This window comes from Sebastes fasciatus, chromosome 15 (assembly GCF_043250625.1).
Source record: "Sebastes fasciatus isolate fSebFas1 chromosome 15, fSebFas1.pri, whole genome shotgun sequence".
Classification (NCBI taxonomy): Eukaryota; Metazoa; Chordata; class Actinopteri; order Perciformes; family Sebastidae; genus Sebastes; species Sebastes fasciatus.
In genome coordinates, this window is record NC_133809.1 from 21849415 (window position 1) to 21874414 (window position 25000).

The window sequence follows — 25000 nt, forward strand, 5'->3', positions numbered from 1 at the left end:
ACACATGCAGTATAACGCGCAGTACAGCGCCGCGGCCACGCCACAGTTCCCAGCACATCACTTGGTGCAAACGCAACAGTGGACTTGGTGAGAGAGAAAATTATAGAGACTTGGCTTTTTGGAAGGCACGATATTAGGGAAGTTTCACCACAAAGCAAAGAGAGAGAGAAAAAACAAATAAAACACAAAAAACACAAAAAGACTTTTCATTTTTGCAGCTTTGACTCATATATATACTACCATTTTTATTCGGGGCTCATGTGTGTGCGCCGTGTTTACATGTTTTCGTTAAGAGAACTGGGTCCGAAATTCTCCCCCTCTTATAGATTTTATTCAGAATGTCAAATGCTCTTTCTTGTGAACATTTTTTTGTAAAGTATGTTGTGTGTTGGTTGTGTAGAGATGTTTTCCTCTTTTTTTATTTTTTTCCCTTCGTGTTATTATCAGCACGTATACGAACCACTTTATAATTATAGAAATTTTAATTTCTTGCTTTCTTTTATTGGACCGAAAAAAATATTTATGGCCATGAATAAACACTGGCAACTTTGCAGCTATTTTTTCCTTTTGTTTTTATTTCCCTGTAAATATTTTGTGGCAAATGTTTTGGAGAGAGCTTTTCGGGTGCGTAAAAGCTTGAAGATCGGCCTCTATATATATTTAGGCTACACATTTTAAAAACAACGAGGGAGTTTTTGGCAAAAAAAAAAATAAATTAGATCACATTATGTAAATAACAGTGTATAGCCTGCGCGGTGATGGCTAAATATCCCAAATCTTTTTTTTTTTTATAAGGATTTTAAAATAAAATGCTGTGTTTCTGAAAATGAGGGTTTGGTTTATATATATATATATATATAAAAGTGTCCTATTCGATTTGATCATCTGTGAAAAGACATGGCTAAACATCACAATGAAAAGGAGCTAAACACTATATTGTGACACAGAATGGAGCTTGACTCTGGGAATAAATCTCCAGCGCACTTCAGTCCTTTTCTCTTTTAGGCAAATTTAATCCCGAGAATATTTTTTCTCAGCCCGAACACCTCACTAATAAAGAGCCTAAAGTCACTTGTGAAATGGGACTAAAATCCACTCACTTAATATAAGAGGGCTTGTCCAACATAAGAAGCTTTTGAGTCAAAAGCTCTCCTTTTTGTCAACATCCCCAACCACTCCCGGCCTTGGGTGTAAAGTGGTATAGACTGTGAGGGGGGGGAAAAATCGTTTAATGCAATAAATGTTTTGTTATCTTGTTAAGCGCTAAACTGCAAATAGAGCAGGAATAATCAATCAGTCTTTGTTTAACCACGGCCAAACGGTCAGCTAAAATACGCACGGCTTAGAGGGGCTTTAACCGCCTATAATAAACTTATTTCTCACATGATCATATAACGTGTAAGCGACGCTATTCCACATTAAACTATTAGTTCTTTAAAGTGGAACCAAAAGCACAAATGGCTCACCAGTGATCCGGTTATAGCGCACTGCGGATTATCAGCCTCCAGTCAATATCTTGGGTAAATATGATAACCTAGTAGAAAAATCCATGCATGCGTGTTTGTCCCGGGACACACAAAAAAAAATAAAAATCCCACAACAGATGTTAGAGTCGCCCCTATCATCACTGAACAAACAGCCAAATTGGGCAGATTTGCTAATTATTTACAGAATCGAGTCTCAAGGGGCTACTGCTTTTGTGGGCGACACAAAACTCAATTTGTCCCTAGACAGAAAAGGTTTTGTGTTCCACCACTGGTTGAGCTTGTATAGGTCAAATAAATCAGCTTGTAGTTTTCGTTGTTTGGTGCATTTGTGGATAAAGGAGAAATACGCAGCGTTGCTCATAACGTGCCAATTATCGCTTATGACAAGTTATTGTGGAGTGTGAGGAGAAATAGAGATGGTAAATAAATGATTGGCTGTGATTTGGATTTTAGCTGATATTCTTCTTTAAAATAAAATACACCCATATTTGATACCTCGTGCGTAAAAGTAAAAAATGCAGACCTTCGTGTGGCTCCTTGCCCTCAGATTTTTGCCTCTGTTGATGAGGCAGTTTTGTGACTCTATCATTGCATAATACAGTACACGACACACAACACAGAGACAAAAGCCCAGGCCTGGTTTTGCTGGATGTTAGAGGCGTGCATGTTAACGAGCAGCAGCAGCAGCAGGAGTGTGTAGATAGATAGAGAGACTGGCAGACAGAGTTTCTTGGTGCTGTTCAGAGTCAGGGAGATGTATCCTTGGGCTTTTTGTCCCGCCTGTCACTTGGTGCCATTGTGATCTTTGCTGCACACGTTGCATCCCATATGGGCAGCTGGGCTCGGACAAGGAGAAAAGGATCTCTCTCTCCCACAAACCCCAAATTGTCTCGAGCTTTCAAATAAAGCATTGTTGTCTCTCAAAGAAAAACGAATTAAAAATTCGAGCTGTATCTATTCTGGTGCAAAAAAAAGAACGAGAAGAAGCCCCATTCACAGATAACAGGGAGTCCTTCTTCCTTGATAGAGCTATGCCAACAACAGCCTTCTCATTTCTCCCCCAGTTCTCCACAGTGAAAGGCTGATTATTGTCTGTTCCGAAAAAGTCGCTCGTCACTATACGCGTAAAAACTATTTTTAATACCCGGACAGTGTTCTTCCTTATTTGCTTTTTGCTGGTATGCGTAGGCCTGTTTCTAAAATAGACTCGTGGAAAAAATATGTGACACAGTTTCCCCCCCATTATGGATTTCCGCATCAGGTGTAAAACTGGCTCCAATTAGAGACTGGATTTTTACAAAACCTTTCCTGGATTTTAATCTAAATTATAGCTCTTAATGTTCAGAAATATGCAAGATTGATTGATCTTAAATGTTGGAGCTTGCCATTTGCATTCTGATGTTATTGTGAATCCGGTGATCTGGAAATGATGCTGTAGGATGCAGATGTTTTTTTTTTCATGGGAACAAAAACTGGGGGTTGGCAGGTGTTTAGTGGACTAATGCGCAGAGATTTACTGCCTTTGGAAAGACTAGAAATTAACTTATGAAAATGTCTCTTGTATTTCTAAATATCACACGTTATTGTGCATTTATATTTCTAGATTTTTTTGTGTTTTATTATTGTGTATTTTTTAGCAACCCCTTAAATCTAAAAGCTGTTTTTCCCAAAATTGAATGTAGACTTAAACACATTTTTTAGGTCAAACCAAGAATTTGCGCATCCAGTCACACCCCCAGTTTGCCCCCCAAATGAAGCAAAAATAAAAATATCAGCAGTGTAAAGAGCCTTTATGATAAACTTTTACGCGGAACAATATTCCCTTTGCACCACTGTTTTTGTCATTAACGCACCAGAAAATGACACCACCCCTCCTACCAGCCAGCTCAGCAACAGGGTCAGATTTATCGGAAATTGCTTTTGGCTGCTTGAAGGGATAAAGCCATGCAGGCGACATTAAAACAAAGCATCCTCTGGCGCGCCTCATAGTTCAACCTGCGTGGATAACACTATTATATATACCTTGGAATACAATACTTGAGGAAGTGTGCACTCGGGACACCGTGGATCTTCGTCATCCTGCCCATTTGAACCTCGACATGAATCTTTCTTTTTTTTTCTTTTGCTATCACGCACATCTCCAAATAAACGAGGATTTCAAAGCTGTAATAATAAGCGGCGCTTTTCATTCAAAGGAAGCTATCTGGGTTTTATTGCCTTAAAGGAGATCCAGATTAGATTCGCCACAGTGGTGATATTAAAGAGAGAGGGAGTGATGGAGAGGGGATGGAGAGGAAAAGGAGGATGGAGAGTTGCGTAAAGCTGCCACAAGGTGGAAGCAGAGGTCTTTATTTGGCTTCATGCAGCGTTCACCTGCAACTCCATCTAGTTCCAGCAAATTACTGCAAACAAAATCACACTACAACTGCTGAAATTAACAAGTTTTTTCTTTTTTTTTCTTTAATGAACAGACATCCCAGTAAGTCTTTTTTTAAGTGCATGATTGAGGTTTATGACATTGTTATGGATCTTAAGAGCGTAATCATATCGCTCTCGAAAAACAAACTAGACTCAACGTAAACAGTCCACACACAGTGCAATTAGCACTGTTTCCATTTCCAAACTGAGTGACAGACAGTGAGAGAAAGAGAGAGAGAGAGGGGGAGAGAGATGCATGCTGGGTGTTTCCACAGTGTGGCGCAATAGGACAGGGGGACAAAAATATGGTGCAGATTAATTCACTTCAGTGAAAGTGAACAATGGAGCTGGAGTGAGGTTTTCCCAAGAAAAAGTCTCAGCTCAATCACTGTCCTTCACAACAAAGCAGACTTCAGCAATATCAAAAACTGCATCCTTATCACTGTTATTTTATTATATTTCTTAAAAAGGCATCATATCTAACAAAAAATTACATTAAATATCCTCTTGGAGCACTTAGTAAACAGGGTGAAACAGAAGATCTGTGTGGCTTTTAAAAAGAAAAAACTCACTTATAATCAAATGTTGGTACCTAGAATCTCCTCACTTCTATTATTTATATGTCTACCACGTCCTGCATGTTATGTAGACTTATTCTGCAAAGTGCCTGAGCACCATCATCTCCTCATGCGGAGAAGAAGTATGTAAATCGCTGCAAAAAAAATGGGTCAAATGACAAAATAAAAAAAAAAAGGCTCCCATCGCCATCTTTATGCACCTGCTCATGTTCAGCATCAGTGAGCTTGCACCTGTAGGGGGCCTCATTGGGTTAGAAAGAGGCAGCAGCAGGGGGTGGAGGAGGGATGCAGGACATGATGGAGGAAGAGGAGTGAGAGAGAGAGGAGGGAAGAAATGTTTAATCTGCAAGAGTTTCGATCACTTTGAGGCAGAACAAAATATATACAGAAAGGACAAACAGCTTGCAAACAAATCTGCACAGGAGAGCAAAATTATACTAATATTTCAAAATCTGGTGTAGGATTTCTTCAGTTTAATATTTTTTTGTGGGAATACAGAGATCTCAAAAAATCTCAGTAAAATATTTTCAAGAAATGAGGAGTTATTAGGGCCACATGGTGCTGCTGTGTGAAACCAGAGCGAATCCACACAGCAAATCCACCAAGTTTACTCAGTGGGACAGAGCGTCTGCAGAGCATTGTTCAGCATGATGAAGAAGCCGGTGAGCTGAGAGCTGACTAACACGCACCACCACTATATCTGCAGTTTGAACAAGGAAGAAACAGAAGAGCTGCAGCTTGATGACAGCTTTCTGTAGCGCTAAAGGAATGAGAGAAAGCATCTTTGAGCATCTCTGACTCCTGTCATGTTGTGTTCATCTAAAACATGAATAAAAATGGGATTCTTTTTGTTATTGTATCCAATTCGAAAGCAGAGAATAGTCATATGTGTATGGTTAATACAGGAAAAAAACTATAATATATGCCTGCGACAGTCTGCAACAAGTCTGTTTATTTCATGAGTTAAATAATCAGCATTGCATTGCATTTTTTTCAAATGCATTCACAATTTGTAGATGGCGTCTATTTAATTAATGGAATAACTCTATCTGCTTACAATCTCTGCCCTTGTCTGTCGGGATCCTACACTAAACATTCTCGATGTTCATTTGGCAGTTTAGTTTGAATTGAATTGTGTGGGAGAATACACAGGTAAACAAGTAAACACACAATTTAGTGTGTGGAATTGAAAGGGGAAGAATTAACTGGTAAATCGTAAAATGATTGTGTCATGCAGTATTATATACCTCACATCCCACATCTGTATGACATGTATCATTTACATCATTTGCACAGATGTAGCAAATAAACATCCTGACAATATTGTTACAATTTGCTCTCCTGCTACTTACTCTAGGGTGTCATGACACTTGATTAAGCTCCTTTTCCTACAAAAGTTGTTCTCTTACATGCAGTTAAAACACAGCTGAGAGAAAATGCAGAACCCATTTGCTTAAGTGTCTCCACGTAGGGTCATTTTCACAAACTTCATGTGTAAGTAGAAGATTTTTAGCTCATTTTGTGTTCCAAATCAGACTGAAACTGAGGTAAAGCTATGGCAGGACTCTCCATTATGACATTTTTCTGAATACCAAAATGCTAATAGTAATATTTAACAGAGTCGCTGAGCAAAATCGTGTAAGTGCCTCACATGGAAATAAACATTTCCATTCTTTTGAACAAGACAAAACATGTAACGGTGTTTTGCTGTGGGAGACGCTGATACTGCAGTTCTTAAGTCTGAGTTTAAAGTGCTGCAGATGAGCAGCAGCCAGTTTAGAATCATCTCTGTGGAAAAAAAGCAGTGAGGCGTCAAGGTTCTTGACTCTGCTGAATGTCGAGATTAGGAAAACAGCAGAGTCTGCAGAGTACACACAGAGACTGTCATGATCTGATCTGGTAGAGTGCTCAGACAGAGAAGCAGCGCTTTTTTTTCTTCCCAGGTACCTTTCTCCACCTGTCTACTAGTGTTCCACCACTGCAGCCATGTCAAAATGAAATAAAGGACTACAGAAAATCACACTGGCTTTTTATTATTATTATTATTTTGGTCACTTTCTTTCTGCAGAATGGGTTTATGATGTATAGAATGGTCATAATTCACATTTGAAAGTTTATGATATACTGTAGGAAACCTGTTTATAGGTTCATTACACATTTAAGTCGTATAAGTTCTCACTAGGTGTATATATTCTAATGGTGGATACCTCATCTAACTCTCAGAGAGTCAATGACAAAGTAAAGCAACAGTCGGTGTAAAAGAAAAGAGGTTGTTGAGAGCTATTAACGACTAAATGTGTCTCAAGCAGGATTGTTTCATTCAGCGTCCTCCTGCTCTCACTGGTGTGCAAACTCTGCTACATTACTGGGGGGGAATATATATATAAGCATTCATCCATCACTATTGGAGGTGGTTTAATGTACAAGGAAAAAGTTTGACAAATATGGTGACCATTAATTAGAAATTCTCCATTTGCTCTTTTCTTTTTTACATTTTGTAAAGTTAGTCGCTCTGCGTTATTCTAATAAAGTTTGTTTCATTGCTGCAGTATTGGAACAAATATTTCATCAAAAATAAGAGTTCAGCTGTACTGAGTAGTTCTCATACCGTCATGTCAATATACTATAAATTCAAAGGGAAGTTAAAACCTTCCTGAAAGAAACTTTAAATAAGAAAAAAGCCAATTTAGTTTTAAATTGCAGTGTCTATATTATGTTTCTCACACACTCCTATGGTCGGCTAACACACTGGCTCACATACATAACAGCAGGCTGACAGTGTTGGTCAAACAAAGAACTGAATGTTACACTTTTAGTGAATATAATAATCCTAATAATTACAGACCCTGTGTGGTGTTCATAACACTGTTTGTAATGGACTGAAACTGTGATTGACAAAAGCGACTTAGTGCTTATGGATCAATTTTGTATTTTAGGAGACATTTTTATTCAACTGCTTTTGTTCAATTTGACATTTGTGGTATTTTATATGTAGATTTTAATGACATTTTGCTGAAAAACTAACTAACAAACTTGTGTTTTCGTCCCAATTTATTTACAAGATCAGATATATTAATGTTATTCCATGTCGTTGTTATTAATGTAATTGATTCACCTTTTCAGTTATTCAATACATTTGTGCTGCTCAAAGAAGAAGACCAAAAATATGACAAACATGTCATGTGCTGAACCCTAATTCTAAAATTTAACATTTGATGATATAGATAATGTGGTTAGTTTAAATTTATGGCTATATGCAGGTACATTTATACCAGCAGTGCATGATAATTCATATTTAGAGCCTCTCTGTCTCTTACATCTGTGAGCTCTTCTATTAAAAGTTGTGCTGCTTGTGTTATGAATATGCAAATTGCCATATGGTCTTATTTCCCTTTGTCTTCTCTTTCTCAATGTTCCATCTTAGGACTTGAGTTGTCTTGTATAAAACCCACAGTCCGCTGCAGTCAGACGGGCTGGATGGGGGACTGCGCCAACAATCAGGTTCCCAGAGTTGAGTGTTTATGCCTTTCACTTAATGGATTGTCTCACCTTCTTCAGAGGATGAACATGAGGTGCTTGAGATGCCAGCACTGCAAATGGATCCTGGGGCTCTGAGCCTCGTCATCTGTTTCAGACATGCTTCAATCAGCATGCGTGGTGATCAAAGAGCAACAAATGTGGCAGCAATGCGTTTTGCCAATTCAAGTTGCCTAATTAACTTCCTGTTTAAAGAGGATGTAAAATATGTGTAGCAAGTTGTGTTTGTACACTTGTGCCCTGTGGTGAATTTATAGTGTGCTAACTTCACTGAATGGAAAAGAAATAAAAAGAGCTTCTACGTGATTTTTTTTTTTTTTTTTTTTGTGGACTTGCATTGCTAAATAGGTGCAGTATTTCATTATGACCGGACAATGCACTGTCTGACTTTATTGTTTCATGTAAAACATTCGGTCTCTATGCTCGTTGTGATGCGAGAGACGGAAGCAATAATCTTCAACTTATTTCTCTTCTGTCCATGTTTTCATCCACACAAAGGCGACGCAGTAGCACAAACAACTTCCCATCATGCCCGCTGTCTTTTTGCTTGACACTAGTACTCTGAGGGATCAAATCAACTCAAATCAAATCAAAACAACTACTGATTCCTGTATATCCTTGTTTCACTGTCTGATCAGCTGACCAACACAGAGGGGTACCCCAGAGGAGAATCACATTCATGGCTGCCATTGCCAAAGTACACCTGAGCAAGGCACACACAACCCCACTCTGTTGCAGGGCCCCACTTGACCTCTTGACCTCTGTCCATTGCCCCAGTTAAAATCCCACGCAGTGGTCGAGCATCTTCCATTGTTGCCCAGTTAGTTTATTCTTAACTGCCAGGTCTTCCACTGCTACTGCCATTTTACATATTCATTCATTTACTTTAGCTTTTGAGTCATCACAAATATCAATACATGATTGTTTATACTATATTTTACATCATGTATTTCTGTGTACTGTGCTTATTTGTATTTTTTACAATGTATTTATTGTTATTTGAAATTATCTGAATGTATTTTTTACTTCTCTTTGGTCAAACTTTGTTGTTTTAAAATGTACAAATTGACTAGACTTGTTCAATAAAATAAATGCCACCATTACATTCATTTTTTTTTTTTTTTTTTAGGGGGTTACAGAAGTAGCTATTAAGTTTAAATCACAACTTGATGACACATTCATTAGGAAGAATGAATACAACTAATTTAACAAATGACAGACATATATGCACTGTATAATAAACAGTATTTAGATATGCACTGTACTTGCTAATTGTATGAGACTTGCTTTTTCTCCTCTACATTTCAGGGGAAAACACTATACACTTTATTTCAAATTATTTATCTGACAGCACTTGGTAATAGTTACAGAATAAGATGTAACATACGAAACACTGTAGTTTGAAGCACTCAGCAGTACATGCCGTATAAGCCCAGGTGAAAGGAACACCAGCTTACACACTCACTCATTAACACACTCTGAAATTGAATTCAGAATGAATGCTTTTACCTGTGACACTTAAGTAAGTCTAAAACAAAATCTATACTGTATGTAGTATAATGAAGTAATTTTACATTGTGGTATTACTACCTTTACCCACGTACAGTGCTTAAATTCCCCCCTGGTAATTAAATGGTGTATTTTGTAGTGGTGAGTCGTCTAGTTCATTATGATGCCTCAGATATATATTCATTTGAAATACATGAGGTGCACAAATGTCAAATAAATACAAACAACTCTTCATTTTTTAATACTTCAAATCAGTAAATATCTGACATCAGGTTAGTAAATTTGGGAAATGGAGAATAGTGTAGCAGTTGGATTAAATGCATTTGTGTCTTTTGAATTTAGTACATGAATAATCCCATAATATCAAACCATTTCAGTAAATATAACACAAACAGGCATATTGCTGTAAAAGCACAGTTATTTTTGGACTTTTATTTTGAAGCCTGCAGTGGAACTGGGCCAGCCATCTCTAACAGGAGCACATCTGTGAGCGGATCAGATCCTGGCTGGATGAGCTGGGAGCACCTGGGAAAGAAATACTCATGGTTAGAGGAGTCCCCTCTCTCTGCAAATGCCACTGAGGTGCTCTTGAGCAAAACACTTCACCCTCCACTGCTCAATGTCCAGCAGAAGAGCACTGCGGCCTTTAATGTGTGTGTTACCTCTCCTCCACTGTACGGACATGAGCCAGAACGCTGCTGAGACACTGCAGCCTTGTTCACAAAACCTTACATTGTTGAAATAAAATGTTAAAAAATATTTGAAAAGTTCACTGAAAATGTAGTTGATTTATTAACCTTACTGAGTACAGTAATCATTTTTATTGTACAATAGAAAATGTGTGTAAAATGGGACTTTATTAAAATTGCATACATTAAAGGATGAGTTCACAATTTTTTAAAGTCTGTCTCAAAACAACATTCAGGTGCCCATATGAACAATGAAACAGGTTTAGCTTGCTGTAATCGTTCCTCCTTCACATACTGGCCAGTAAGAGATCCTCTCCTGATGCGCTTTCAATGGAAGTGATGGGGGTCAAAATCCACAGCCCTCCTTTTGTGGAAAAAAATGTATTACAAAGTTTATCTGAAGCATATATGAATATATATATTTATATATATATTTACATTTGTTGTTTATTCTTCTATCATCTGGGTCAGTTACACATAGTTTGAACAGAGCAAATGGATAGTAAAAGTCTTGAGTCTTGATTCTTGAACATGTAAGAGACACTTAATGAGATGAACGCAGTTAGGGCAGGGCAATAATTCAATATGACAATTTATTGTTTTTCAATACAATTATATCGATATCGTGATACACAATCACGTTGTCTTAATTGATAATAGCAAGCACAAATTAACTCAAATCTTTCAGAAACTCTGCAGAGATAAGAATTCTGCCTATGGGAATACTCCAGTGTGGTTAAATCAGACTATTGTCTTAACCAAATCTAATCTAATTACTGTGTTTGTGTGCATGCATGTAAACGTTGTCAGTGTATAGCTGGAAATATGATTTTTTTCCCCTATAATTTCACTTGAAACCTATATATGTCATTTTGCACTAAAGTTCTTAATTAAATGAGAAAATACTCTGAAAATACTTTTCATTTGTCAAGTATTTAATTCACACAGGAGTATACAACAATAGGATTTACCATGTGTTCATTTTATATAGACTGTTTATTTATTGAATTACCATAAAATGTGCTATATCACGATATATATCGTTATCGAGATGTGAAATTACCAATATCGGGATAGAAGATTTTGGCCATATCACCCAGCTCTAAAAGCAGTCACTTGCATTAAGTTTGTTAAACTTCACTCAAGTGTTTGCCCATCAGTATTTTCATGAATGATGATAGATGGAATATTTTATTTGGTTAGCATCATAGTAAGACACTCTCTGTGAAGCAACAGATTATCCGTGTTCTTTAGAAGTGACTTCTACTTTCAAGTACTGACATTGTACACTACACTCTACATTTGTACATTTCACAGCAGACCTTTTAACTTGTCATATGAGGGAAAAGCACAGGAGTTAATAATAATATTAACAATGGTCATGACAGTGTGACAGTATGCCAGCGTGCACAATACAAGGACCCTGAAACTGAAGCAGCTAAATGGAATTCAGCCATCATTCATTTGAGTATTTACACCTGTTCTCTTCCTACTGTTACTTGTTTAATAAATCATGAAATCTACTAAATGTACTTGGATATTGCTGTACAATGTCCTACACTGCAAACATCAATAAATCAAATAAAAGCTGTGAGAGGTGAGCGGTGGCAGGCAGGCTGAAGGACGTTTTGTGTGTTTTCCCTTTGACTGAGCAGCAGTCGTCCGAGTGGAGGAATCTTTTTTTCTGGCTCCTGCACACATGGCTGGAGAGAGGAGAGAACAGTCTGCAGTGTTTTAGCACACAATTTCACGATGGTTTCAGAGAAGAGGCCAGCCAAGCATTTCAAGTGGCAGAGCAGCAAGAGGGCAGCATTGTAGAGGAGAGCAGGTAGTGTAATGATCAGGTAGACAAGATGACATCAAGCGTCCTCAGGGACGGCCAGGCACAGAGAGCTGACATCCTTCCAGAGAGAAAGAACCACTGGAACACGACGAGACAAAACCAACAAACAGGAGAGCCATTAGCCCCAGGCAGACTTGTTATTACTGTACAGCGGCAGAGAGGCAGACACAAAGACAGTTAAACACTATGGAAAATAATAAAACATGTCACCCTGTGTGTGGTTTCATTGTGAACATTTGCATTTCTCAACATGAGTCAGTAACAACAGAACAACACATTAGGAATATTGTGTTTTTGATATGGATGGAACATTTATATTTCAAATACACTACCTCCAACTCCCAAGATGCTTGGGTCTAAAGAAGAACAGTGGAATTGTGGGAACTGTGGGATGTGTAAAAGTGCATAAGTCATTCAATACATATTAAAACCCCTTTAAATGCAAATATAAATACTAAAATATGTGAATATATTAATATTTAACATAGTTATGTGAAATTTAAAATGAGATAATGAGAAGGCAGATTGTATGATAATTATTATATTTTATAATATTTTATGATCTTATATTGACATGTAAAAATGCCGGCCTTAAACAGTAAAATAATAACTTCTACATGATGATCATGAAGTAGGCAGTGAGGAGATGGTAAGTCAAGATGGTGACTAAAACTAATAAAAAGTTAAACAATTTACTCAACACTAAACGTGGGCTTTTTTAAAACTATATCATATCATTTACTTTCCATATTATGCTACCAAGTTCAGCATCTATTGTATTAAAATATACCATTTACACCAGGAATTATTCTCCTGTCATTTACAGATGAGCCTGTGAGCTATAACCAGTGCTATGAGGCTGGTAGTATGTTGTGTTTAGGGACTCATCAAAAAGAGCAAAGAAATGTAGAAGTAGCGATATCAGATTTTCACTACACGATTATCGTGGCCAAAAGAGTTCATGGTAATGATATTATTACGATAACTATAGAAAATTTGAAAATAATAATAATGCAATCAGTCAAATACATTTTTTTTTAACTTTGTTTATTGTGTGTTTTATCTCTTTTTTGGCAAATGAATTACATTCACATTACGAGTGTAGGGAGGTAGAGAGAGAGTCTGTAACCATAACTGTACAAAAGTGTGATTTAACTGGGTTATTTACACAATATTATCATATGTGTATCATTAACATTTTCTTAAATATCACAGATATTTTCAATGCTGATATGTCACGACACCCCTAGTTGGAAGCATATAATGCATTAATAGAATTATATAAACTGTACTTATAACCTACCAAAAAACTGACAATAACCTGATAATTTCAGGTGGAATTTCATTCATTCATTCATTCATCATTCATTCTCACTGTGCAATATCATTTTCCACTTGTGCAATTTTGTTAATAGTCTGTTTATTGTCAATACTGTATATACTGGTCCTATTTTTATACTTCCTTCTATTTAAATGGTTCATATTTTGTTACACTTTGTTTAGCTCTGTTTTACTGTGTTAGCTGATGCATCTTGTTTTTTGCACTATCCCCTTTGCTGCTGTATACACTGGAAATGTCCCCACTGCGGGACTAATAAAGGAATATCTTATCTTATCTTAATATACATGGTTTTCTTTTTCTATAACTATGAATAAAAAGATAAAGAGATGCACATGATACATGTAAGAAGCAGCTTCATAGAAATACATCAAACCTGATTTATGTTACTGATGACAATTCCTTATGCCACCTCATAATGGTCCATATTTGTGTTTTAATGTCATTTAAGTCACCATCATTTATCGTCCTTTTGCTTGATAGTACACACTGTTCTCACTCGCTACAGTAACAACTTAAATTGAATCTGACACTAATACCAGCTCTCCTCTTGTATCTCTGGACGGTGTGCTCCTTGTCATGCATTCCACTCTGACGTTCTCCATTACAGTATATCAAGACAAACATCATTTATTTACAGTGTTGTTGCTGCAGTTATTATTAGGGCTTTGGACATTAGTGACTTTGACCTCTTTTCTCATGCTGTAGTTCCTCTGATGGCCACTAAAGAAATATTGGAAGAATTAAGCATTGAATATTGAATATTGAATGTGAATATTTTTGTATGTGGTGAGTGCAGATGTTGTTATTAGAGGAGGCATAATATACTACATATCAGCTTTATATTTGGACTTTAACATGAACATTTTACACAGGATTACTGCTTTAACTATGACATTAACCAGTAACAACTTGTATAAGGCATACATTAACTTTGTCTTGGGGGTAAGTGCACATAGTTTTCATTATAATATGTCTCCTTGAAAATAACTACAGGCTGTTAAGTGGACTTATAATTAATTTCCTGTTGTAAAAAAAAACCCTGACGATTAGAGCAGCAGTCGTTCTGCTTGTCAACATGGGAAACCAAATGTGGCCAGGCATTAGAGCAAGGCATTAAAAACAAGATGTATCCATATTAACTCCTTTTTTCGGCTTGAAATATTGATTAATTGATTGATTGATTGATTGATTGATTGATTTTATTAGATAATTTATTTAAAAAAAACAAAAATCAAACACCAGCTCAACCAGAGCAGTGAGTATAATCTCGGTCAACAACAAGATAAGGATTTAGGATGTCACAATTATTTTCCAAATACAAATAATCCATATATAAATATTTTTTGTGTTGTGTTTTTTTTATTTTTATTTTCTTTGTTGTTTTTTGTTTGTTTAGAAATGGTGAGCAAGAGATAAACGGTTGATCATGAAAACAGTTAGGAAAATAATACAAAAATATAATAAAGTAAAAACAGCAATATTGCTTTTACAAAATCATGCTGTGATAAAACACAAAAACAATATTATTAGAATAATATTATTAAAAATTGTTCGTATGAATAAATGTTTTTTGTTTGTTTTGTTTGTTTGTTTTTGACAGAGGCAAATATAAATTCATGCTACACAAGATAGAAATTAGGTGGCAAAGATAATTATGACTTAAGCACACAAATAAATATTTGTAAATAGTTTTCTGATGAATTTCTGTTACAGTATAGAATAAACAACGTGCAAACATTAGTAATATGATGTTAGACTAATTTACAATATACCAATGCTTTAATATATTTTTGTATCATCCTATTGTATTTTTGTAGTTTTGCAGATAATCTTTAACTGGCACTCCCCTTCAGCATGGAGCAGTGGATTTAGGCAGTGTTCATTTTCTGGAAAGAAAACGGCTAGAAATGAAATTTTAATCATATTACATGGTGCAATAATAAAAAAAAAAGGGGCTTTGACTTTATATCCTAAATTGCAGCACGTGGTGAGTGCTCATATCTGCCAGGATCAATACATTCAGAATTTGAAGTAGTTTTGTGATGTGTTTGTGTGGATTCATCTAAATAATGGTAGGCTATCAGCTGGCCTACTGGATAAAAGCATCCCAAAGTGGGGATAAACAGACAGGTAAAAATACCGCATTGATATGCAGCTTCTGTCCACATTTCCATTGCTGAGTTGTGAGGCCATTTAAAAAGTTTCCGTCTCCACATGCAGCACTCAAAGTGCTTTAAAAAACTTTTGATTAGAAGATGCATCTCTTGACTGTCACATGAAAACAAGCCGAATAAATGAATTCCTGGCATAAATGGACACCAGGAAACACTTGATGCAGATTACAGCTATTTGCATGCATTTCAGGTGTAAAACCACATTTGATCATTATTATTATTATTTCTTTTACTACACATGATGGTGTGAAACGTCTACAGTTGGAATAGTACCAAGCTGCGAAATCAAAACTCCAAATTCCTGGCAAAATAAAGGAACTGAATTAAAGAAAATGCATGCAAATTCCTAAAAAAAAGGCCACTTTGCCTTGTAACCTTATTAACCTTGCAAAATGATTTTAGAATTGATATAAATCTGCCACAATTACAGCAAGACATGGCTTAATCTGCTTTCAGCGTGGTGAAAATATAGCTAAAAAAAAGAAAAAAATACTAATGGCATGACACACAAACTATGAAACAGTTCTAATGTCACTGGAGAGCACTGGCTGCACTTTGATGACAAGAAAAACAGTTCATACCTAAATCTATAATTCTAGCACTTGAACACAAGTATGCTTTCTGCTGTGAAGCGAACCAAATTTCAGGACATGTCATCAAACAGGCCTCATCTTATCACAACAACTGGCTGCCAAGGGCAACTAGACACAGAGAAAGACTGGCAGAGACATTTGTGCCATATGAGTAACTGGGTGACAAAGCTAGTGGTTGAGTCACAACCAATACTCTCCATCAGCTTTGTTTTCCTGCCCTCACCGCTGCCACAATTAATGCAGCAGAGAAGTGGACCAACCACCCTTTGGAACATTGGAAATCTGTATTGATCTGCTGCTGTGTTTTTTTAATTGTTGTTACAAAAAGAGAGCAGCTATGCTCAAATGTTGCCACTCAGAACAATGCAGAGGACAGCGGCACTCAGAACACAGAGCACCTCACATTTCAGAAGGCTAAACCTGTTTCAGACCCCGAAAGGTGGAATTTGGTGGCTTTTTTTTCAAATCTCAAGCAAGGTGACAGGGATTAGAGTCACCGAATTTATTCATTTATGTATATTTAGTTATTTATTCATCTACTTGATGCAAATATTCTTTAAAACTTATCATATTAATGAAAGAAACTGAGAGCTTATTGAGTTATAGTGGGACCAAATAACAGAATGAAGGTTTATGTGTGATTTATGTGTCTTTATATATATGTCTCTGCTTATGATTCAAATTGAAATCATGATATTTCATATAGGCATAATGGCTGTACCTCATAACGCAACTAATTTTAGTTTTCTCAGAAAATAAACATTTATTTAGTGTTTCCATTAGTGCAGAGACAGCTGATCATTTATAAAGCTAAAATATATTCAATATTATTGTGTATTTCTTTTGTATTTTGATGCTTTTGGCAACATTGTTTTTTGAAACTTCCATATCAATAAAGCCACTCTGAATTTGTATTTGAATTTGAAAAGTTGACTACCAATAACCTCTCACCTGTGAAAGACTATCTGCACTACACACCATCAATTGGTGGCTTCTGCACACACTTTCTGTTATGTTCAAATATTAAATTCAAACATCTCTAACACTTTTACCTGATTTTAAAGAAAGGGACATATATTTCCAAAGTAATGCAATATCACACAAGTTAATATTTTTCTGTGCTATTATCTCTTTGAAAAAGAGAAACCAATTGACTTTCATATTCTATCATCCACTGTTTTGTATCATGTCTCTGTGTCTTTTATTTTGGTGTTTCATGGCCTTGGGTTAGTGGCTTGAGAGCTCAAGGAAAATTTTTTTCTTTCAAAGACAGGAATGTAACACAATTTAATAATTTGCTTCCAGTAATTAAACAGCTCTTGTGTTATACAATGAAACTCCAGTAGTATCCAGAGAAAAAAAATCTATTTGGTTGCCAGATATAGCTTCCTCCATCAGTCAGTGCAGCTCCACAGTGTCTGATTATAACCTCCTGTATAACTTAATGAAGTAAATGAAGTGCTGCACATTATACAGTGAAACCTAAAGAACATCTATAATCCTATTACACATTTTAATTCTCCACAGTTTTCCCCCAGCTGTCAGATTAATAGTCAGCATCCCAAATAGAAGCCCATATTCTGTTTTTTGGCGCCCTATTAGCATCATTTCGTCCATCAAGCGACATTAATTGTGAATGAATGCAAACTCCTGCAGAAGAATACGGTCTTCAAGAGGCCTGTCACATACTTTCTCCACTTGGGAGGACCTTTAACCTACTTAGCCGAGGAACCGCACCGTTTCAAGTAGCGCAGCTGAAAGATATGCACCTGCACCGCTTTTTACTCTCACACTGCTCGGAGATTTAAGAGGAGAGAAAGTATTTGATCTAAATGGTACTACACTGACTTGCAGGTGTGGAATTTTTCTCCACAAATGTCCACACAGATTCAGCCACTGGGAACGGTCACAAATACAGATGTGCTGGTTTGAATTAATGACAATTCATTTGTGGTTTTGCAAGTTTTTAAAAGCTCAAAATGGGGTTTCTTCTTCACGGAATGGGAAATAGGCTTGTTTTATTTCGTGCGTAATTACGCACCGGTAAAAAAAAAAAAAAAGTCGTTCATTAGTTTGGAAGAAAACGCCTTACAGAGCCACCGACAATTTGTCATCAACTTTAATTTCTTTCGCTCGTAATTTTCTTATTATTTGATTAAAAAAATATAGTTATGGGAAATTATTTTCACATTTCTCTGTTTTGCCAGACATTAAATAAGTTATAATGTAAGACTTGGAAGACTTCACATAGCTTTGAATTCTTTTCTAATTGAATATATTTATGTTTCTCCTCAAATTTAGAGATACAATTAGAGTCCTAAAGGAAGCAGTCCAGTTTATAATCACACTTTATTACCTCTTTCTTAGGAATCATAACCAAGACGCAATATTTTCTTTAAATGAGTGCCTGATATACTGATAACAAATCCCTAGAAACCCAATAAGTGCACTGAGGAGCACAAGACAAAGGACAAAGTATGTCCACAGGTCGTGCGTAAATTACGCACACAAAATTGAACCTGGATTTTGGTTTTTATGATAGCAGTGCACTGGAATTTAATATCTAATCTTTAACGTGGCAAGATTTTTTTTTGGCCAAAAAAAGCATCTGAAGAGAAATCCAAAAAACATCTTACCATTTTTTGGTATTTGTTTAAATCACATTATAGAAGAAAAAAGTTAAGTTAGAGATTTAAGGCCTGCAGGTCTAAATAAATCCTCATGTTTTGTGCACTTTGTGCTCGGTCGGTGTGTGAAATGCTGAGGTGGCAGGTCAGGACCCTATAGCCCTTCAGCCATCTCTCCACATCTCTCAGGGTATTGAACCAGCAACGACGAGATAGATGGAGAAAAGCACTTCAGTAACCAGGCGCTTTGGTCCATCTGCTGTTCTGTGCTGTAGCTGAGGGGGGTGATGATATCGGAAAAAGGTTGTCTTGTATAATATAAACTACATTAAATGGGTTGTTATCTGGTTCTGGTCAACAACACTTAAATAGCTTATACATCATATATTGGCAAATTGGTTAAAATGTCCCTATAGGGCGGTTTTGCACCAATAAGTCTTATCATTAATGCAAACAATACCAGATTAACAAGCAATGCTTGCTCCCTGTGGAATAATGGGACAGGCTTTAATTTATATGTGAGCTATTAAGTAATTTTAAAAAAAGCTTGTGAAATATTTTCTGAGTGAAATTATCAAGAAGGTTTGACAATTAAGGTATCTGTAGATAGTCAAAGTGTTTTACAATTTTAAAGCAAGACAGTTAAAAAGCAGCACACCGTGCCGTGCGTAATTCTAGGAATCAAATCTATATTTTCCTCTCCATGCAGCCACCAGGGTTCCACTTATGGCAAGGGTCAGTGAAGGCTAATTCAAATGAATATACTCTATGATATTTGTTATCACACACACGCTGGTTGTATATGTGCACACACAACAACACGCTATATCCGATACGATACGATACAACTTTATTGTCAGTTTGCACTGAAATTCATTTTGCATCCATAGGCAGCTCAGTTTGAGAAAAAGTACACATAGACAATAGACATACTGTTACCATAAACAGACAGACAGACAAGTAAGACCCATCAAAACACATCACAATTAATTAATAACTATTAGCATAAAACAGCTGCAGAAAGGTTTGGCAGGCTAGATAATTCCCTCTATTATAAAAGTGTCAGATTTATGAACAAACCTTTTTGCTGGGCCTTCTTCTCCACGGCTCCTTGGCGCGCGTCCGTTTATCCTGCTCGCGCTGCCTTCACGGACACATCATTACATTCACTGGATGTATAAAAAAAAAAAGGGGAAAAAAAGTTAAGTTAGAATAACAACTATGTTAATGTTGGACAATAAGCTCTCATAAAGCGTTGCATGCAGCCAAACCAGCTCCAGATTTTTATGGGATCCTAATGTGGAGGGTCTGTGGACCAGGGTCCTGCTCTCTGACTCAGTAATCCACAAGGTTGAGAGGTTTGCCTCATTTACATAATGTTAGAGGTCTGGGCCGAGGCCTACCTTTTCTCTGAGCCCTGAAAAGACACCATGCGGCCGCTGCTAAAAGAGTGGAAAAGGCGCACAGAAGCCTGGACAAGTGGAGGAATATTTGCAGGTATGATATATTACTTTATTCTAAGGAAGGGGTTGATTTTCTTAATATTGATACTCTGATTAGAATAGGACTTTTTTTTTTTACATTTGGTTTAGACCTGTTAATCTGCTCAAACACATTTTAGGATATTTTTTTCCAGCGTCTTCTTTCTGTCAACTCCAGCTGACTTTGGGAATACGCACGCATTGTTTGCTTTATACCTCAACAACAATAAAGTCCAACCACTTCACATTAAATCCTCTGCGGAATCCAGGCATCTGAGGGTGGAGGAAAAAAAAGAAGACATTTATGTACTGAAATATGCAAAAGAACAAAGATTTATTACAATCAGCCTATCAACTTATCAACCGGAGATTGGTGTTCTGGATATATCGCTATATATAATTGATGGCTGACCATGTCACGTCTTCAATTGCTCAATTAGGTGGCAGGCAGCTACTTGCTGCAGTGCCATGCTAAATTACATTAGTGGCTTCATGGAGACGAGTGTTTTCCTTCCTTCAATAAAAGATGGGAACACGTTTCACGTCTGGAAAATAAGAAACACCTGCTCCTGTTGTTGTCTTGCTGTAAAAGTGATGAAAATCATCCAAATATCATCCTGATTATAAGCCTTTCTGAGCAGCATATCCCTCTCAGTTATTGGATGGTTATTGGCTCAATATAGATCCATAAAGGACGCACACGTTATAGGCTATAATGGGAAGCTGCATTAACTGCTGTTCATTATTGCAATTTGTAGCAGCTCTTTTCTCTTTTGACCCCCCCTGTTGTGTGTCTCTTCTTCCTCTGATTCTTCCCCTGGCGCCAGTCAGTTTGCTCAGAGATTACAATGTCAGGTCAAGCCTGCAAAGTGTCATTAGTACGTGCAGACTTGAGGGTTTGAGGCTTAAAATATTGTCTCCAAATTGCCTTAAATCGGATGGAGAATATAGTTTTTTTCTCCTAAGAAATGTATAAAATTGTGACTTCTCCTAAATTATTTCCATGGTCAGTTATATAACAGATATATAATCTATAAATCCTGTGAGTTATATCCCTTTGCCTGATCGTGGATGTTATAGGTGGTGATATATACTCACAGGTTGGATCCCTATATCGTCGTTTCCTTTTCAGCAGCATTTAGTCATTTTATTTGAGCTTTATTTGGACTTGTCCCCTTTCTGGTGCATGGGGCATAAATGATGCTTAAGAAGCATAAATGAGTTGGTCATACAACTTCATTGTGCCTCTTTGAACAGACATAAGGGCCACCGAGTATCATCAAAGTGCTCTCAAAGTTTCTAGAAAGAGTGGAATTCCCTACTGACGCAAAAAAAAAAAAAAAAATAGTCATATGTGGTCAGATCAGCTGATGTGCAGAAAGAACATAATGCCTTATTCTCACCTGTATAATATCAGAGTCATAAATATGAGGCGTCCTTTTTATTCCTATACAATTTAATATAAAGCAAAAGTGTATTTTCATGAATTATTTCCCATTAAAAATGTCAATGACTATTGTTTGCTGGTTTAGGAGTTATTGCTCCGCCCCCCTGTGTTTGTCGTAAACCTGGCTCCTGGTCTCCAATAAACCCGGGCTAAGAGCGCCTCCTGGGCTCGCCTCCTTCTCCAAGGCGATCAATAGGATCTCAGGCTGCTCTACAAGCACCTCTCTTACGTAGACATCCACCCAAGGAGATAGATAGAGCCGATACAACAACAACTGGGTTGTATCTGCTCAAACACCCAAAAAAAATCTACCTGCTTTCTTTCTGAATCATGTCGTTGAGCCCAAAGCACACTACGCCTTTTTCAGTGACAGATATTTTGAGTCCAATCGAGGAGACCTACAAGAAGTTCAGTGGCATGGACGGCGCAGGGAACCTAACCTCTCCACTGGGAGCCTACCGACAGCCTCAGGTGTCTCAGAGCGGCATGCAACAGCACTCCATGGGCCACAACGCTGCAGCCGTGGCCACCACGTACCACATGCCGCACGGAGTCTCCCAGTTCTCCCACAGCGCCATGGGGGGATACTGCAATGGGAGCATTGGCAACATGGGAGACCTGCCGTCGTACCAGGAGAGCATGCGGAATAGTGCAGCAGCAACAGGGTGGTACAGCACCAACCCGGATCCGAGATACTCCACAAGTAAGTTTTCTTTTTATGCCCATTTATACACACTTTTTTTTTTTGTTATCATTTTTTATTTATAAAGGGAAATAAACAAAATGACATTTCAAGAATGATATAGGAAGGAAAAAACGCACAGGATTAAAATATGTATTGCCTTGTGATAATATTTCATTTATGTTTTGGGGGAAATGATAACAAGTTCATGCAAAATGATGTGCACTATTTTAAGGCATATTTAATTAAACTATTTGTGACGGTTAAACTGAAAAGGAGATCATTCTTTCAAGTCTGGCTCGACTTTTTTTTAATTTTTTGGCATGAGGAAAATATTTTAAAGCAAGATCTATATTATTATTATTATTATCATTATTATTATTATTATTATTATTTTTATTTATTCTTTTGTTTATTTTGTTTATTTGTTTTGCACAATTTAAGACTATGCAACATAACAAAAACAATAAATGAATAATATACAGTGCAGGAAGAGGCAAAAGACCCACTGGATTTATCTGAAGCCTCCACCTAAGAGACAAGATTAATATAAAGAAATAATATTATTATTATTATAATCAACTGTGTTTTTTTTATTCTAACGCTTTCCAGCTTCAATAATGATCGAATATTATACAGCCAATAATCAATAACTTCAGGCGAAACAGTGTTCTCCTCTTCTGTTTTATTGAACGCCCGTATATGTATGTATATGTTTAAGTTTCTAGATTCATGGGACCTTCCACAGGTATGAACATGAGCGGCATGGGGAGTCTCTCAGGAATGGCGGACGCCTCCAAATCCATGCCGGTCCTGCACTCAGCGCCCAGGAGGAAACGACGCGTCCTGTTCTCGCAGGCTCAGGTCTACGAGCTGGAGAGGAGGTTCAAGCAGCAGAAATACCTGTCGGCGCCGGAGAGGGAGCACCTGGCCAGCATGATCCACCTGACGCCGACCCAGGTGAAGATCTGGTTCCAGAACCACCGGTACAAGATGAAGCGCCAGGCCAAGGACAAGGCGACGCAGCAGCTGCAGCAACAGCAACAACAGGACGGTAACAACCTGCAGTGCCAGCAGGCGCAGTCTCCAAGGCGCGTAGCCGTGCCAGTTCTGGTGAAGGACGGTAAACCGTGCCAGAACGGCTCCAACACACCGACACCGAACCAGCAACAGGTGCAACAACAACAGAACGGAGCCGGAGTTGTGCTCGCGTCCTCGACCAGCAGCAGCCTTGCGCAGCAGCAGCATCAGAGCCAGCAGCAGCAGCAGCAGCAGCAGCAGCAGGTGAACGCTTTGGAGCTGGAGGAGATGTCACCCAGTCCTCCATCACTGCACAGCCAGCTCAACATGGCACAGATAGACACATCTGCTGTAGATTACACCAGTAACATGGTCAGCTCAAACCTCCTCTACGGCAGAACGTGGTAGGACTTCATACAGTACTGTCACACTTTCCACTTTTTTCTATGTGAAAACCTGCGGATGAGCCCATGCAGGAGCAAAACATTTCCATATTTATATATATATATGTATAAATATATATATATATACATACATATATATATATAAACATATATATATGTATATGTGAAGGAGTGACTGAAAACCTGGGCCCTTTGGTGTCGGATGTGGACAATAAGGCGCACAGAGGCGCACCAGCTGATCAGGGCACATTTTCTTGACATCTCTGAGAGGGGAGTCTATTTTTGAACATTACAGAAATGGCTGCCCTTGAAAGCAATTATGTCGTTTCTGGACCCTTTTGTAATCCATGTTTTTGGACCTTCCTCATGATGTTTTAAACGTAGTCTATGTTGTTGAAACAAAAAGGAATGCTGCTTCACTTGAGTTTGGACTGAGGGGTGAAGGTGGGATCAGGTTTGAAGTATACACTAAAAGCCACCACTCCTTATTTTACGGTGATAACCTGGTATTTTATCATATTAATATTGTAAAACTAATGTATTCATTTAGACTTATTAAATAAAGTAGGGACTTGTATATTTGGCTAACACACAAGAATGCGTTTTAACTGTATAATAATCGTTATTTGCGTCCACTTTTATGTTTTCTTTTATTCTTTTTTTTGTAAGTTAAAAAGGAACAAATGCGTGATGGCTGCTGTATATGTTTCAAAAAAACCAAGTGAACGTTAACAATAAATAACTTGAAGTGTGAGAGCTATTCCTGAAGAAGTAATTTTTTTTGTAACAAAAAAAAAAAAAAAAAAAAGGGATCTGTTTTTGGAGTGCATTTTCATTATGTTGTGATTGAGACCAAATTGAGCAGGAAAGCAAGGTCGATGAGGGAGCCAGCATTGTTCAGGTGACATTTTGGAGGGTTGTCTTTCATGGAGGATGTCTGCACGAGTCTAAGACCGGGAAATCACCCCTTTTAAAAAATCCCTAACACTTTCCAGCAGGTTTAATAGTGATGTCCATTTATGTATTCAAAAATATGAATATATTAATATCATTCCTTTCTCAACAAACTCCTTACATATTGATCTTACTGTGTTTAATAGGCCCACACCTTCGTTTTGCCGCAATGTAATTGGTCAATTTCATTGTGAATGCGAGCTTCCATAAAACAC

General features: G+C 37.3%; 2 protein-coding genes and 1 long non-coding RNA gene across 10 annotated transcripts in view; 2 read left to right on the forward strand and 1 right to left on the reverse strand.

Moving 5' to 3' along the window:
* The window catches only part of nkx2.2a (NK2 homeobox 2a), a 16577-nt gene extending 7517 nt beyond the window's left edge, over positions 1-9060 (forward strand). For 4 of the 5 annotated variants that reach the window (XM_074661175.1, XM_074661176.1, XM_074661173.1 and 1 more), the window contains one exon: positions 1-6665. This exon is cut by the window's left edge. In XM_074661175.1, coding sequence (XP_074517276.1) covers positions 1-91 — 91 coding nt within the window. In that variant the 3' untranslated portion in view covers positions 92-6665. Of the gene's footprint in view, positions 6666-7907 lie in introns of those variants that run through there. The other variant, XM_074661178.1, reaches the window with a different exon arrangement.
* Positions 9061-10302: 1242 nt separating this feature from the next.
* On the reverse strand, positions 10303-20008 carry LOC141783742 (uncharacterized). The gene is made up of 2 exons (XR_012597344.1): positions 19878-20008; positions 10303-12139 (listed from the first exon to the last, which is right to left on the reverse strand). It is a non-coding gene; the product is annotated as an uncharacterized LOC141783742 (long non-coding RNA).
* A 79-nt stretch (positions 20009-20087) lies between these two features.
* nkx2.4a (NK2 homeobox 4a) lies at positions 20088-24577 on the forward strand. 4 transcript variants are annotated; one of them, XM_074661202.1, is made up of 3 exons: positions 20088-20294; positions 22093-22428; positions 23129-24577. In XM_074661202.1, the coding sequence occupies exons 1-3, from the start codon at positions 20228-20230 to the stop codon at positions 23833-23835; spliced, it is 1110 nt and encodes a 369-aa protein (XP_074517303.1). In that variant the 5' UTR covers positions 20088-20227; the 3' UTR covers positions 23836-24577. The 4 variants fall into 4 exon arrangements, with proteins under 4 accessions (XP_074517303.1, XP_074517304.1, XP_074517305.1 ...); XM_074661203.1 differs by having other exon boundaries at positions 23156-24576; XM_074661204.1 differs by lacking the exon at positions 20088-20294 and having other exon boundaries at positions 21782-22428; positions 23129-24576.
* The last annotated feature ends 423 nt before the right edge of the window (positions 24578-25000 follow it).